The sequence below is a fragment of the Pristis pectinata genome, chromosome 38, assembly GCF_009764475.1.
Source record: "Pristis pectinata isolate sPriPec2 chromosome 38, sPriPec2.1.pri, whole genome shotgun sequence".
Taxonomy (NCBI): Eukaryota; Metazoa; Chordata; class Chondrichthyes; order Rhinopristiformes; family Pristidae; genus Pristis; species Pristis pectinata.
In genome coordinates, this window is record NC_067441.1 from 1,336,202 (window position 1) to 1,351,495 (window position 15,294).

Here is a 15,294-nt window from a genome sequence, read left to right on the forward strand (position 1 = left end):
GGTGATTGGAGAAAGGTATAAGGGGGATGTCAGGGGCAAGTTTTTCACACAGAGAGTGGTGGGTGTGTGGAACGCACTGTCAGCAGAGGTTGTGGGGGCAGATACATTAGAGACATTTAAGAGACTCTTAGATAGATACATGAACGATGGAGAAATGGAGAGCTATGTGGGAGGGAAGGGTTGGATAGATCTTAGAGCAGGATAAAATGTCGGCACAACATTGTGGGCTGAAGGGCCTGTACTGTAATGTTCCATGTTCTACTCCGGCCGAGTGGACGGGGGTAGATCAGACGGTTGGAATCGACTCACGCTGGGACTCTATGGAATAGAGTCATAGAGAAACACAGCACGGATACAGGCCCTTTGGCCCAACTAGTCCATGCTGACCACGGTGCCCACCCAGCTAGTCCCAATTCCCTGCGTTCAGCCCATATCCCTCCAAGCCCCCTTAGGGTGTAGGAGACTGAGGGGTGACCTTACAGAGATGTATAAAACCATGAGGGGCATTGATAGGGTGAATGCGCACAGTCTTTTCCCCAGGGTTGGGGATCAAGAACTAGAGGGGTCAGGTTTAAGGTGAGAGGGGAGAGATTTAAAATGGACCTGAGGGGCAACTTCTTCACCCAGAGGGTGGTCTGTACATGGAACGAGCTGCCAGAGGAAGGTACAATAGCAACATTCAAAAGACCCTTGGGCAGGTCCATGGATAGCAAAGGTTATGGGCCAAATGCAGGCAAATGGGACTGGTTTGGATGGGGCATCTTGGTCGGCATGGACCAGTTGGGCCGAAAAGCCTGTTTCCATGCTTGTGACTTTACAAACCCACCCGCCAATGACCGACCAAGAGTCCAGAATATTTCTCGCAAATGATCCGCGCTGACAAATCCCGCAGGACAAGGGGAAGTGAGACTGTGCCGTTGGTGGCAGCTGAGAGAACTGCCTCCAACTCCCCAGAACCAGACCCGTCAACCTCCTCCGACGTGAGAGAGGAGCCGGATCCCTCGCTCACTCCTCTCAGAAAGTGAGGGGGCGGCTAACTCTGACCAGAACCCTCGTGCCAGCCATCCTGAACCGGCTGTGAAATGCCTTCAGGGAGACCAACTATCAAAAGGAAGACCCCCATGCCCGGTACCAGGAGAAGAAGGATCAGTTGTTTGGTCAACAGGAGACCCCCCTATTTCAATGTAAATATTGGGTAGTTTGGGTGAGTATTGGTCCTAAAGGAACAATAGAATTCAGGAATCACATTGGACAGTATGGGCAGGCATGGTAGTGTAGCGGTTAGCGTAACACTATTACAGCGCCAGCGACCTGGGTTCAATTCCAGCCGCTGTCTGTAAGGAGTTTGTACGTTCTCCCCGTGTCTGCGTGAGTTTCCTCCGGGTGCTCCGGTTTCCTCTCACATTCCAAAGATGTACGGGTTAGGAAGTTGTGGGCATGCTATGTTGGTGCCGGAAGTGTGGCGACACTTGCGGGCTGCCCCCAGAACACTCTACGCAAAAGATGCATTTCACTGTGTGTTTCGATGTACATGTGACTGATAAAGATATCTTATCTTATTTGCATTTGATATAAGTTGTTGCAATAAGGTTGCAAGTAGTTTGAATTAATTGGGATTCATTCACCAAAACCAAGTTAGTTGACCAAGTGAAGGGTTGGACGCAGGCTGCCAAACATGGCTTTACTCTGTACCTTGCCTTGACGGGGGAAACGTCCCATTCCCTTCTCCAAGAACTGACCACCTCCAACCCCAGGGGAGGGAGTGATCTGTCAGTGAATGAACCCGAGCCCTGCCCAGCCCCAAATTTCCGCTGGCCTTACCTCTTCCCGTAGGTCAGCACTGATTATGTCATCCAGCTCCCTGCAAAGGACCAGATTGACAAGGGTTAACACTCCCAGGCACTGGGGAGGGGATATCGTGGGGCACTCCATAACCACGGCCGGCCAGTCCAGGCCCACGCACGTACCCCAGAGAACCAGGCAGGCCTCGAGCACCAGCATGTACCAGTAACAGGAGAGGAGGAGAGCGGGCCGCAGGGAGAGGGCAAATCACCCAGCTTCACAAGCTACATTAGCGTCGCGCCTTCCACCGCCGCTGGACAACCCTCCTCACAGCCCCTGGAAGCGCAAAGCCAACCTGCGCACAGCAAGCTTCCGTGACAACCAGGGAAGCCGAAGCAACAAACGATCTGCTGGAGGGACTCAGCGGGTCGGGCAGCATCTGTGGAGGGAGATGGACAGTCGGTGTTTCGGGTCGAGACCCTTCAATGGGGCACTTCGTCGGGCCTTGCCCCGAAACACCGACTGTCCACTCCCCTCCACAGATGCTGCCCGATCTGCTGAGTCCCTCCAGTGGATTGGTTGTTGCTCCAGATTCCAGCAGCTGAAGTCTCTGGTGTTTCCATCAGAGAACTCGTCTCAGTGACCTGAGGTTGGGGGTTGGTGGGGACCGCCAGAAACCGCAGGGAGTCGTGGACACAGCTCAGTGCATCACGGAAACCAGCCTCCCCTCCACGGACTCTGTCTACACTTCCCGCTGCCTCGAGAAAGCAGCTGACATAATCAAAGACCCCACCCACCCTGGATATTCTCTCTTCTCCCCCCTCCCATCGGGCAGAAGATATAAAAACCTGAAAGCACGTCCCACCAGGCTCAAGGACAGCTTCTACCCCACTGTTATAAGACTGTTGAACGGTCCCCTAGTTCAGTAAGATGGACTCCTGACCTCACAATCTACCTCGTTGTGGCCCTTGCACCTTATTGTCTGCCTGCACTGCGCTCTCTCTGTAACTGTAACACTACACTCTGCATTCTGTTGCAACACACACACGACGTTGGAGGGACTCAGCGGGACAGGCAGCATCTGTGGATGGAGATGGACAGTCGGTGTTCCGGGTCGAGACCCTTGATCGGGACACTTCATCGGGTCTCAGCTCGAAACGCCGACTGTCCGCTCCCCTACACAGACACTGCCTGACCCGTTGAGTTCCCCCAGCAGTTTGTGTGTTGCTCTAGATTCCTGGACTACCTTGATGCACCGACATGGTGAAATGATCTGTATGGATGACGTGCAAAACTAAGTTTTCCACTGTACCTCGGTGCGTGCGATGGTAACAAACCAGCGGAAATATCGGCCAGGGCACAAGAGAGGAATTCTGGTCCCCATTCCTAAACATTCCCGATGGCGGGACTGTACCTCTGACAGCATGGCACACCCTCAGCAGGAAAGACCGTGATCATCCACCTCCATAATGTCACCCCCCCTCAGCCTCCTACACTCCTGGGAAAACAGTCCCAGCCTGTCCAGCCTCTCCTTATAACTCAAGCCCTCCGGTCCTGGGAATGTCCCCATGAACCTTTTCTGCCCCCTCCCCAGCTTAATCACATCCTGTGCCCCAAAGGATAAGTCCAGGTGATTGCGATGAAGTTCCCAAGATGGGGCTTGAACCCACGACGTCCTGCCTGGGGACTTGGAAAGCAGTGGGCTGAACAGACCCAGGGACTCGCTGCCACCAAGCCGGGCACTTACTCCGAGTGGGCCTGCTTCTCTGAGAAAACCCTGAGGCAGAAGTCGCTCTCCTTGTTGGGCTCGAAGGTGGACGGGACAATGATGTACTCTCCCGGCGGCAGCTTGAAGCGACTGCTGACCTCGCGGAGGTTGATGAAGAGCTCGGAGCGGGCCCGCGAGCCATGAGTCAGGAAGAAATCGCGCTTCAGGTGCACGGCGGAATGTCCGACGTACTGCAACACAGCGAGAGCGCGCAACAGGTCACCCGGGGTGGGGGAGAAAGATCTGGGGCAGGGCCAAGAAGCAGGGCGAACAAGTAGGGAGGCCTCATGAGGCACCAAAATAAAAACAGGAAATACTCAGCGGGTCGGGCAGCGTCTGGAGAGAGAAACAGTCAATGTTTCTGTCCCGATCCGAAATGTTGACCGCCTGCTTTTCTCCACGGATGCTGCCTGGCCTGCTGAGTTCCTCCAGCATCGTCAACGTTTCAGGTTTATTCCCCTTCGGGTTTTTTTTTTACACAGAGCAGTGGGTGCCTGGAATGTGCTGCCAGGGGTGGGGGTGGAGGTAGATACGATAGAGGGGTTTGAGAGGCTGTTAGACAGACACGTGGATGTGCAGGGAACGGAGGGAGATGGACCGCGTGCGGGGAACGGAGGGAGACGGACCGCGTGCGGGGAACAGAGGGAGACGGACCACGTGCAGGCAGAAGGGATTTAGTTTAATTCAGCATCGTGTTCAGCACAGACATGGTGGGCCGAAGGGCCTGTTCCTGTGCTGTACTGTTCCGGGTTCTATGGAATCCCCAGAGAGTGTGGAATTCCGGTTTTGGTTCAGTGGTCGGTGCCGAGGGGGAGCTGCACTGCCCAAGGTGCCCATTGGATGGAGGACACATTCAGTCCCCCAACACTGGAAGGGAAGGGTTGGCGCGGACCGAGGGCGTGTGTGTGTGTGTGATCGGCCAGAGACCCGCGAGAGACGGACTGGCACGAGGGCAGGTGGTGCCAGGTGGGACAGGGTGGGGGAGGTTTGTACGTCACAGCTGAGCTGCCTGACGGAGGGAGGTGGGACACGGAGGGAGGGGAGGGATAACACAACAATGCAGTGTGGCACAAAATACCGCAGCCGCTGTAATCCTGGAACAAAGGAAAAGGCCCGAAACCATGAAGCAGGAGGGGCAGAGGTTCAGGGTGAGGGGGGAGCCGAGGGGCAATGTCTTCACACTGGGGTGGGGGGGGGAACAGACCACATGCGAGGAATCTGCCAGAGCAAGTGGATGAGGTGGGGACATCAACAACGTTCAGGGAAGTCGGGGGGGGGGGGAGGGGTGAGTTGGGGGAGGTGGGGAGGGGTGCAGTTAAAGGGAGAGGAGGGGGGGGTGGAGTTGGCGGGAGGGAAGGAGAGGGGAGGGAAGGAGTTAGGGGAGGGGTGGTTGGGGGGGTGTGAGGAGGGGTGGAGTTAGAGGGAGGGGAGAGGAGGGGGCAGGAAGAAGCAGGTTCTGTGGGGCAATAACAAGCCAAAACAATGGGTGTCCCACCCGTCACCTTATTCACCGTCCCCCCCAGCCTCTCTCCACCATCCCCACACCCCCATTGCAGCTGATGCCAACACTGCCCCTCCCACCGCTACCTGCCCCACAACCCTCCAACAATCCCCCCTCCACCCCTCGTCCCTGGCAAAGGCACGCTGTACAAACCCTGCCCCCTCACCATAACCCCGCCCCCTCGCAGTAATCCCCGCCCCCTCGCAGTGACCACTGCCCCCTGGCCGTAACCTGCACTCCCTGGCCGTAACCTCCACCCCCTCGCCGTAACCCTGCCCCTCACCTTAACCCCATCCCTTGTTTAAACCCACTAACCCCTCCCCACCCACTCCACCAAACCCCAAGCTCAGGGTCCCCTTTCACCCTCATCCCCTGCCCCCAGCTCCAGCCCTGCACCCCGTTTCAAATACCCCTCTAGATCCCCCCCCAGCCACCCCCGCACCCCTGAGACAGCCTCGGAGGACGTTACCTACCGCGGGGAACCTTTGGCGCCGGCTGTGCCGGTGGACTTACCTCGTCAGGGACCTGCAGGGAAGCAGAGACAGAATCAGGCGGGCACGTAAATACAGTGATAACCCATGTGGGCCGAGTGGCCTCCCACCCCACCCGTGCCGCATCAACCTCCAACCTCTGGCCAGCACGCCTCCTTCCCCGCCACTTGGCCTCAGTACCTCTCCTCCACATTGCCTGGGGACCCAGTTTCTGAGGCGGGGGGAGGGGTTGGTGTTTGCCTCGAGGGAGAGAGCAGAATAGAGGGGCCGAATGTCCTGACCTCAACGGTAGCGTGGGGCAGGTGAATGGTGGGGGGGGGGGGGGGGGGTGGTTGCGGGGTGGCGCAGTCTAGGGAGCCCACCTCGTAGATGGCGAAGCCGATGGTCTCCATGTCCTGGCCCGCCTTGCGCAGCTTCCGCCTGTCCTTCTGCATCAGAGCCACCAGGAAGCTGCAGGTGGGCTCGTGCCCCCCCTGCTCGTCGTCCGCCTCCTGCAGCTCGATCTTGAACTGGGGGTTGGTCCAGAACGTGGCTGCAGAGGCACAGAGGCCTGTCAGTCAAGGTGGAGCCCCGCCCACTGTCCCATCAGAAGCCCCTCCCAAAGCACATCGTTCCCTCCTCCCCCCCCCCCCCCCCCCCCCCAACAGCACGGCACTCCCTCCTCACCACCACTCCCAGTGTGCAGTGCTGCCTCAGTACTACCTCTCCCACAGTGCTCCCTACATACATATACTATACAGGAGTGTGTGACGGGACGGTGCGGGGGGAGCTTCACCCTGTGTCTGACCCCGGGAGTGTGTGATGGGACGGTGCGGGGGGAGCTTCACCCTGTGTCTGACCCCGGGAGTGTGTGATGGGACTGTGTGGAGGGAGCTTCACTCTGTGTCTGACCCCGGGAGTGTGTGATGGGACGGTGTAGAGGGACGGGCGAGGTGTGTAGGGAGGGGCGAGGCAGGGGACACACATGTGCTGCGTACCTGGGTAGTTCCTACAGCCTCCGGCCGTGCTTCCCCGCCTCCACGCCCCCTCGTACAGCGAGGTGCTCCACTTGTGCATCTTGCTGGAGTCCAGTGCATCTGCCGTCAGGTTACAGATCTCCAACCGGCTGAACTCCCTCTGGAAGTCCGCAAAAGACATCCTGGGAAGGAGGAGGAGGAGCGGGGGCAGTTAACATGGGGGGTGCAGGCATACTCACCACTCGCACGCACGCACACACCTCGCTGGGCACACCCGCTGCCTTCACTCAGCAGAGCTGCCAAGACCTCACTAAATGGGGGAGAAAACACAGTGGGCCGAATGGTCGGCTCCCATGTGAACACACACCCTTCACACTTGTGCACAATTGATCACACTTTCATACCATCCCCCACTGTTCACACACGAGCAACACCTACAGTACCCCTCACTGCCGTCCACAAGTTCACAGTCACTCTCACTGTGACACAAGAACACACCATGCTCACACCTGGACAGAGCACTCGTACACACGCACACCAGGCTCCCCTACAGGGTCACACGGTTACTGTCAGGTTTTGCTCACTATGCAGCACAAACAAATACTTTCTCGCATCACTGACGCAGAGTCCCTCTGACACTTCTCACACACCAGATGCATCTTCCAGAGTTCTCAAATGGTAAATTAACAAGACAGTGCAGGGAGTAAATTTTACTTTGTGCCTACTCTGTGCTGTCCCCGCCCCGGGAGTGTGTGACGGGACGGTGCGGGGGGAGCCTCACCCTGTGTCTGACCCCGGGAGTGTGTGACGGGACGGTGCGGGGGGAGCCTCACCCTGTGTCTGACCCCGGGAGTGTGTGACGGGACGGTGCGGGGGGAGCCTCACCCTGTGTCTGACCCCGGGAGTGTGTGACGGGACGGTGCAGAGTGTTTATAAGGTCTACAATAATATCTAACATTGCAGCATCTTCAAAACTGACGATGTTACTGCTGGAAGCAACATTTAGAAACGTGAGCCTCTTATCTACATCCCAAGGAGAGCCACACGTAAACTCACCAGAACTCTCCGTCTTCGAGCTTCACCTGCATCTCCCTGCACTGGGCTGGATCGATGTGGTTCCATTCACTGGAACTGTGGGAAAACGGGACAAGGGTGGAATTACCAGCAGTGTAAGGGTTGCACCGTGGCCTGGTACAGCAATTCCAACGCACAGGAACGCAAGAGGCTGCACAGGAACGCAAGAGTGGTGGACACAGCCCGGTCCGTCACGGGCACAGCCTTCCCCACCACTGACAGCATCTACAGGAGACGCTGCCTCAAGGAGGTGGCATCTGTCATCCCCGCCATCCGGGCCGTGCCGTCTTCTCACACTCCCATCGGGCAGGAGGTACAGAAACCTGAAGTCCCACACCACCAGGTTCAGGAACAGCGACTTCCCTTCAACCGTTCGGTTCTTGAACTGACCGCCACAACCCTGATCACTGCCTCAGCAACAGAACACTACGGACCACCTCTCGCACCGCCGTGGACTTGTCTCGGATTGTGTCTTTGTGCTTTCTGCACTAAGGTCTTGCTTTTGCTCAGTCTTTATTTTTCCACTGTATGGTACGTATAATTTACGTTCTACGTGTGGTCTGTACCTACGCGCCTGTGATGCTGCTACAAGCAAGGTTCTCATTGCACCTGTACCTCACCGCACTTGTGCACACGACAATAATCTCAATGACTTGACGAGGGTTATTGACCGATGTGACGACGAGACAAGGGGCAGCCAGTCTCCCTTTCCACAGACACAGGAATTAGGAGCAGGAGGCCATTAACCCCAACAAACCTGCTCTCCACTTATCGTGATGATGGCAGATCGTCCAGGTTCAATGCTTGTTCCAGCTTCCTGCCCGTGTACCTCAGAATTACACCCACACACAGAATGATTCCACCTACATGCTCATCCAAGTCGTTAGTATAATGACAAACAGGCACCAATCCCTGCGCAACACCACTGGTCACTGGCCTCCAATCTGACAAACAACCCTCTACTTTCAGACTGCTGGAGGAACTCAGCAGGTCAGGCAGCATCTATGGAGGGGAATGAACAGTCGACATTTCGGGAGACCTGAAGCATCAACTGCTTACAATGCTTCCTGACCCGCTGAGTTCCTCCAGCATCTTGTGTGTGTTGTTCCAGATCCCAGCATCTCGTGTCTCTGTGTGAACCCTCCACTCCCACCTTCCACCAGGCCAGTTCCACCCACCTACCTTCCCCCCCCCACCCGGACTTCCCTCTCACCTGGACTCACCTGTCACCTGCCTGCGTGTACTCCTCCCCCTCCCCCCACCTTCTTATTCTGGCTTTTGCCCTCTTCCTTTCCAGTCCTGATGAAGGGTCTCGGCCTGAAATGTTGTCTGTTTATTTCCCTCCACGGATGCTGCCTGACCTGCTGAGTTCCTCCAGCACTTTTTGTATATTGCTCTAGATTCCAGCATCTAGAGTTTCTTGTTGTATCCAATCAGCTAGGTCACCCTGGATCCCATGAGATCCAACCTTCTGGTCCAGTCTACCACACGGAACCTTGTCAAGGGCCTTGCTAAAGTCTATGTAGACAACGTCTACTGCCCTGCCCTCGTCGATCCTCTTGGACACTTCTTCAAACAAAAAACTCAATCAAATGCGTCAGACACGATTTCCCACGCACTAAGCCACTCTAGGTGGGGACTGCGCTCAGCGGGGACTATGCTCGGCCAGAGGCTGCACACACTTGTCACTCCACGCTCCCGTCCACTCCACGTTCCCCCACGGATTGCGGACTCGCACCAACTTCACCAGACCTCCACGGTACCGCACCTGCCGGCAGAGAGGGTCCTGAATCAGCCACCAGTAAACAGGGCTCGGTGGGGGGATCGTCACAGGTCACAGGCTACTCGCTTCGGGGGGGGTGTGTGTGTGTGCGCGCGCGCGTGACCTGTCTCCCAGTGAGGGTTCAGTGCATCTGTGTGCGTGCGCGTGCCTGTGAAACAGTCCATATATCATACAGTGGGATAACTCTAGTCCAAATTCCTTGGGACTCTGCAGTGGTCAAGTTCTGGATAAATTATGTCAGAGCGATCGCTTTGTGTGCCTGATGTACGTCATGTCTCAATCTGTAATAACATTATACCAGTAACAAGTTAGGCACACCCTGTGAGTGGCTGGGCGGATCTGTTCGATGTGAATGCGGTTGCATGTTGTGTGAATGTATTGGTCTACGCGTGTGTTTGTCTGTACAACTATCAGCTCCAAGCAATGCATACATCTGTACGGACTGGTCTTCTATCCATGTGTATGCGTTTTGGTCTCAATGTGAAGAGTACGGTGTGTGAGAGAGAGAGACAGAGAGAGAGACAGAGAGAGAGAGACAGAGAGAGGGGGGGAGAGAGAGAGAGAGGAGAGAGAGAGGAGAGAGAGAGAGAGGAGAGAGAGAGAGAGAGAGGGGGAGAGAGGGAGAGAGAGAGAGAGAGGGAGAGGGAGTGTGTGTGGAAAGGAGTGTGCGCGCGTGTGAGGGTGTGTACACGCGAGGGTGTGTGTGCGAGACATTGACTACAATGAGGACGGCGCTCGCTCTCCATGGCACGCAGGTGACCACGGACGGGACTCTCACCTCTTTGGCTGCGGTCAGTGAGTAGGCGTGACCTTTGACCAGCTTCTTGAAGGTCACGGCCTCCAAGTCGAACATACTGGTGATCTGTGGAGAGAGGAGACGGGTCACACACTGCCCAACACCCAGAGGGTGAGGGGGGAACGCCGCGCTGTGGGAGGGGCGGTGAGGAGGGACCCTCAATGAAAAGACGACGGGACATTCTGGCCAGCGTCCCACCCCCCCCACCCCCCACACGAACTCAGACCACCCCCTGCCCCCTCCACTGGTCTCGGGGTCCCCCGTGGGGGGAGGCAGGGGGAGCAGGGACCCCCCACCCCCCCAGGCAGACGGAACTCACATCGATGGAGCAGCCCAGCAGCGATCCGCGCTCCAGTGCCTTCTGGATGATTCCGAACAGGTCGGCGGGCGACTTGCGCAGGTCGTACATCTCGGTCACTCCTCCTGTGAAGTCCTCGAAACCCTCCGAGGTGCTGCCTCCCGACAGCGCCTCGTAGCAGCCGTTCACCCTGTGGGGGCGAGGGGGGAGGGGGCGGGGGGGAGATGGGGGTGAGTGACAGTGGGGGGATGGGGTGGGGGAGGGGTTGGTGGGGGGTGCATGAGGTTAAGGGAGGGGATGGGAGGGACACAAGAGGGAGATGTGTGAGAAGGTGAGGCAGGAGGGAGTGGGGTGGGTGAGAGGGGGTGGGGGCTGAGACGGGGTAGATGGGGAGAGGGCATGGGGGGAGGGGATTTGGGGAGGGGGTGGACAGAGGGGTGGGGATAGAGGGTGATGGGGAGGGGGTGGGGACGAAGGGGGCAGGTTTGGGGCAGACGGGGTAATTCGGGGGTCAGTAACAGAGGGAGATGCGGATCGGGAGTTGAGCGATGGGCAGTGCCGCTGCCTCACAGCCCCAGAGACCCGGGTTCGATCCCGACCTCCACCACTGTCTGTCTGTGTGGGGTTTGCACGTTCTCCCCATTACCCCGTGGGTCTCCCCCGGGGACTCCAGTTCCCTCTGTGCCGGGGGGTGGGGGGCGGTGGGCTGATCGGCTCCCAGTCTGGGGGGAAGGGAATGGCGACGGGTGTATGGGAGGGGGTTGATCAGGTTAGGATAGGGCTGGGGTGAAACTCGCCGGAAACGGAGTGATCTCAGTGGAAGCTGGTGCCCAGAGAGGGAGCCTGTCCCACAGCCCTCGCCCTCCCCTGAAGTCCTGGGTGCTGAGGTCTGTGGTGCCAGAGACAGACCGTGTCGCACACGCTGCGAGGTTTCTCTCTCTCTGTCTTTCTCTCTCTCTCCATCTCTCTCTCCGTCTCCACCCTGCCTGTGGTTATTTCCGTCCTGTTCCGACAGAAGCCGACTGTGTATTTGACACCCAGACTTGCGGGGGTGGGGGCTGCGAGGAATTCCAGCCTCCTGAAGTCAGGCTGCCGCTGGGCTGCGTGACGTTACTGAACAGCTGCGGCAGCCTTTCCCACAGCAGAGGACCCAGGGGCAGAGGGAGTCACTGAAGATCAACCTCCCTCCCCCCGCCCGCCTCGCCCCCAGCTCCCACCCTCCCCGATCCGCCCCCAGCCCCCGCCCCACCAATGTCCTGCGGAAACTCTGCTCCGGTGCCTCAGAGCTGCCCAAATGGTCAACGGTCCGTGCTGGGGCACAGAGGCACCAATGTCGGCCTGGGCTCCCCGCAGACACCCTGCACCGGGTGAGGGAGGCAGTGGGTGGGGGGGGGGGGAGGAAGGTGGGGTTGGGGGGCTTGGTGACGGGGAGTTCAGTGCCAGGGGTCCGGGCCGTTGGAGAGGTCACACCTGGAGCGGCAGGTGGCCTGTGTGGCAGGGGGTGTGAGGCAGTTGCTGCGGAGGGAGGGGGCGAGCGGGAGAGGGGTGGGGGGGAGAGAGGGGGCGAGAGGAGGGGAGGAAGGCGGAGAAGGGGAGGGATTGAGGGGGAGGGAGGAGGGATTGAGGAGGGATTGAGGGGGAGGGAGGGAGGAGGGAGTGAGGGGAGGTGGACTGAGGGGAGGGGAGAGCGTGGGCACTCACTTGGCGTAGGCTTTCTCCAGCAGTGCGCTCCAGAACTCATTGCGGGCGTCCGAGTGCAGGAAGACCAGCTTCCCATTCTGCACCGGGAGACGGTCGTCCACCACCACGTCCACCCACTCACCGAACTGCCAGAACTGCGGACACAGTCCTACCGTCACTCACTGACCCTCCCCAAACTGACCCACCCTCCTCTCCCTCCCCATCTCAGCCTCTCTAACCCTCCCCAATTCTCCCTCCCCAACCCTCCCTCCAACCCTCCCTCTCCTTCCCTCCCCAACCCACCTTCCCCAACCCTACTTCTCCCTCCCCAACCCTCCCCCTCCCTCCCCAACACACCCTCCCCCTCACTTCCCAACCCTACTTCTCTCTCCCCTCCTTCTCCCTCCCCAACACACCCTCCCTCCCCAACACACCCTCTCCTCCCCCTCCCCAGCCATCCCTCCCCAACCCTCCCTCTCCCTCCCCTCTCCAACCCTCACTCCACTCCCACACCTCCCTCCCCTCCCCCCGGTACCTGGAAGTGGAAGATCCCACAGTACTGTTGTTGGAAGCTCTGACCACGAGGCACCACTCGGTGGAGGACCTTCTCGTTCAGGGTCAGGGAGGCAATGGCCGCCAGTAGCCAGCAGTCACCTGTAGGGGAGGGAGGGGGACAATCAGACTGAACTCCTGGAGAGGGGCTGCTGGACAATCTGAGGGCTGGAGGGGAGGGCAGTGTGATTGGATGGTAAGGGAAGAGGAGGGATGAGGGGAGGGGAGAGACAAGGGGTGCAGTGCGGAGGAGGGGAGTGTTGGGGAGAGGGAAGGGAGGAGGGGTAGGATGGCGACTTGTAGGTGGGAGAGAGGGGGGCCGAGGGTTGGAGGGTAGGGGAGGTGAGGGAGAGGAGGGGAGAGCCAGGAGCTAGAGGCTGAGGCAAGAGAGGGCTGGGTGGTGCCCGTGGGTTTCACCAAGAAGGGTCTGACCACGGGTGTCCCAGGGCCCCAAGGAAGAGAGCCGAGTATCTATCGGTGCCCCAGGATCAGATGCGTCCCCCAGGAGACTCACAATCTGCTGCCTCGACCTCCAGACAGCCAGGGGACTCGCATCCTGGAGACAGCCCTCGGTGCCGAGCAAGATGTCATCAGTCACAGATGAAAGGAGAGGTCTCTCCTCCTCTTCCACAACAGGACGCTCAACCCTTTAGAACAGTTGAGCAAAATGGAATGGAAGATGGATATGAACAGAGAGAAACCCAGAAACAGGTTTACCCAGAAAACCTGTTGGTGGAACAGAAATATTGATGGGAGCTGTGGACAAGCCCTACTGACTGGTCCTACAGACTGATGTGGGAGCTCCAAAACACAGGAACACAAGGGGCTGCAGAGAGCAGTGGGGCTCAACCGGTTCCATCACGGGGACAGCTCTCCCCACTGTCGGGGGACATCTACAAGAGGCGATGTCTCAGGTAGGCAACATCCATCATCAGGGACCCCCACCATCCAGGCCGTGCCCTCTTCTCGATGCTGCCATCGGGCAGGAGGTACAGGAGCCTGAAGACCCCACACCTCACGGTTCAACAACAGCTTCTTCCCCACTGCCGTCAGGGTCTAGAACCCACCTGAAGAACCCCAACACTGCCTCGGACTAGATTCCTTTTCTCTCTCAACTTGCACTGACATCGTTACGTTTAGTTTATTTTGGTCGTGTAAGCTAAATATTAATTGAAGTTTATGTTAACTTATGTCTGTAATGTACTGAGCTGCTACTGCAACAGGGTAATGTTCATGGCATTTATACCCTGGGTGTGTGCCCGTAACAATAGACTTGAACTTGAAATTATAGCAGTATAACCAGCACAGTATAATTCAGAAAATTAGAGGCTCGTGTAACAAGGTTAATACAGTAGTCACGGTGAACTCTGCTGACTTTGCAAAGCATGAAGAGGGAACACACGACAGATACAGCGGGATACAGATCAGTTGCAGATGTGGGCAGAGAAATGGCAGATGGAGTTTAACCCGGATAAATGTGAGGGGTTGCACCTCGGTAGGACTAATGTCAAGAGGCAAGACCTTCAACAGTGTTGAAGAGCAGAGAGACCTTGGGGTGCAAGTCCATGGCTCACTGAAAGTTGCACAGGTAGATAGGGTGGTTAAGGCGGCTTATGGAAGGCTTGCTTTCATTGATCGGGGTATTGAGTACAGGAGTCAAGAAGTTATGACTCTGGTTAGGCCGCATTTACAGTATTGTGTGCAGTTCTGGTCACCTCACTATAGGAAGGATGTTGAGGCTTTAGAGAGGGTGCAGAGGAGGTTTACTAGGGTGCTGCCTGGATTAGAGGGCATGTGCTATCAGGAGAGGCTGGACAAACTTGGGCTCTTTTCTCTGGAACAGCAGAAGCTGAGGGGTGATCTGTTGGAAGTGTATAAAATTATGAGGGGCATAGATAGGGTGGACAAGCAATATCTTTTTCCCATTACTGAGCGATCCAATACCAGAGGGCATGCATTTAAGGTGAGAGGGGGTGGGTTCAGAACAGACGTGAGGGGTACGTTGTTTACTGAGAGAGTGGTGGATGCCTGGAATGTGTTGCCTGATAGGGTAGTGGGGACAAATTCACTGGGGGCTTTTAAGAGGGGCTTGGATGGGCACATGAATGAGAGGAAAATGGAGGGATCTGGGCATTCTGTAGGTAGGAGGGAATAGCTATGTCAGCACAACATTGTGGGCCGAAGGGCCTGTTCTGTGCTGTACTGTTCTATGTTCCATGTTCTAAGATACTTTGGGTCTCGTACTGTGTAATAAGAATGGGTTAATTAATGCCCCACAAGACAATAAGACATAGGAGCAGAATTAGCCCATTCGGCCCATCGATCTGCTCCACCATTCAATAACGTCTGATTTCTTCAACCCCATTCTCCCAGTTACCCTTAACCCCCTGACCAATCAAGAACCTGTCAATCTCTGCCTTAAACACACCCAATGACTTGGCCTCCACAGCCGTCTGTGGCAATGAATCCCTCAGATTCACCGGCCTCTGGCTGAAGAAATTCCTCCTCACCCTCAGTGTTGGAGTGGTCATAGGCTGCTCCCAGCAGTTACAGTGATCATAATTCCTGGTACAGCGGGGAGATTAAGCAGAGAAACAAAGGACTGCAGATGAA

General features: G+C 57.2%; 1 protein-coding gene across 1 annotated transcript in view; it reads right to left on the reverse strand.

The window, feature by feature from the left end:
- LOC127586963 (calpain-1 catalytic subunit-like) overlaps positions 1-15,294 on the reverse strand; it is a 56,866-nt gene that overhangs the window by 10,115 nt on the left and 31,457 nt on the right. The window contains exons 10-20 of the mRNA XM_052045016.1: positions 12,665-12,783; positions 12,151-12,284; positions 10,471-10,639; positions 10,134-10,217; positions 9,255-9,340; positions 7,555-7,629; positions 6,520-6,680; positions 5,905-6,074; positions 5,565-5,576; positions 3,530-3,741; positions 1,822-1,861 (exon numbers count right to left, since the gene is read on the reverse strand). Coding sequence (XP_051900976.1) covers positions 1,822-1,861; positions 3,530-3,741; positions 5,565-5,576; positions 5,905-6,074; positions 6,520-6,680; positions 7,555-7,629; positions 9,255-9,340; positions 10,134-10,217; positions 10,471-10,639; positions 12,151-12,284; positions 12,665-12,783 — 1,262 coding nt within the window. The remainder of the gene's footprint in view (positions 1-1,821; positions 1,862-3,529; positions 3,742-5,564; positions 5,577-5,904; positions 6,075-6,519; positions 6,681-7,554; positions 7,630-9,254; positions 9,341-10,133; positions 10,218-10,470; positions 10,640-12,150; positions 12,285-12,664; positions 12,784-15,294) is intronic.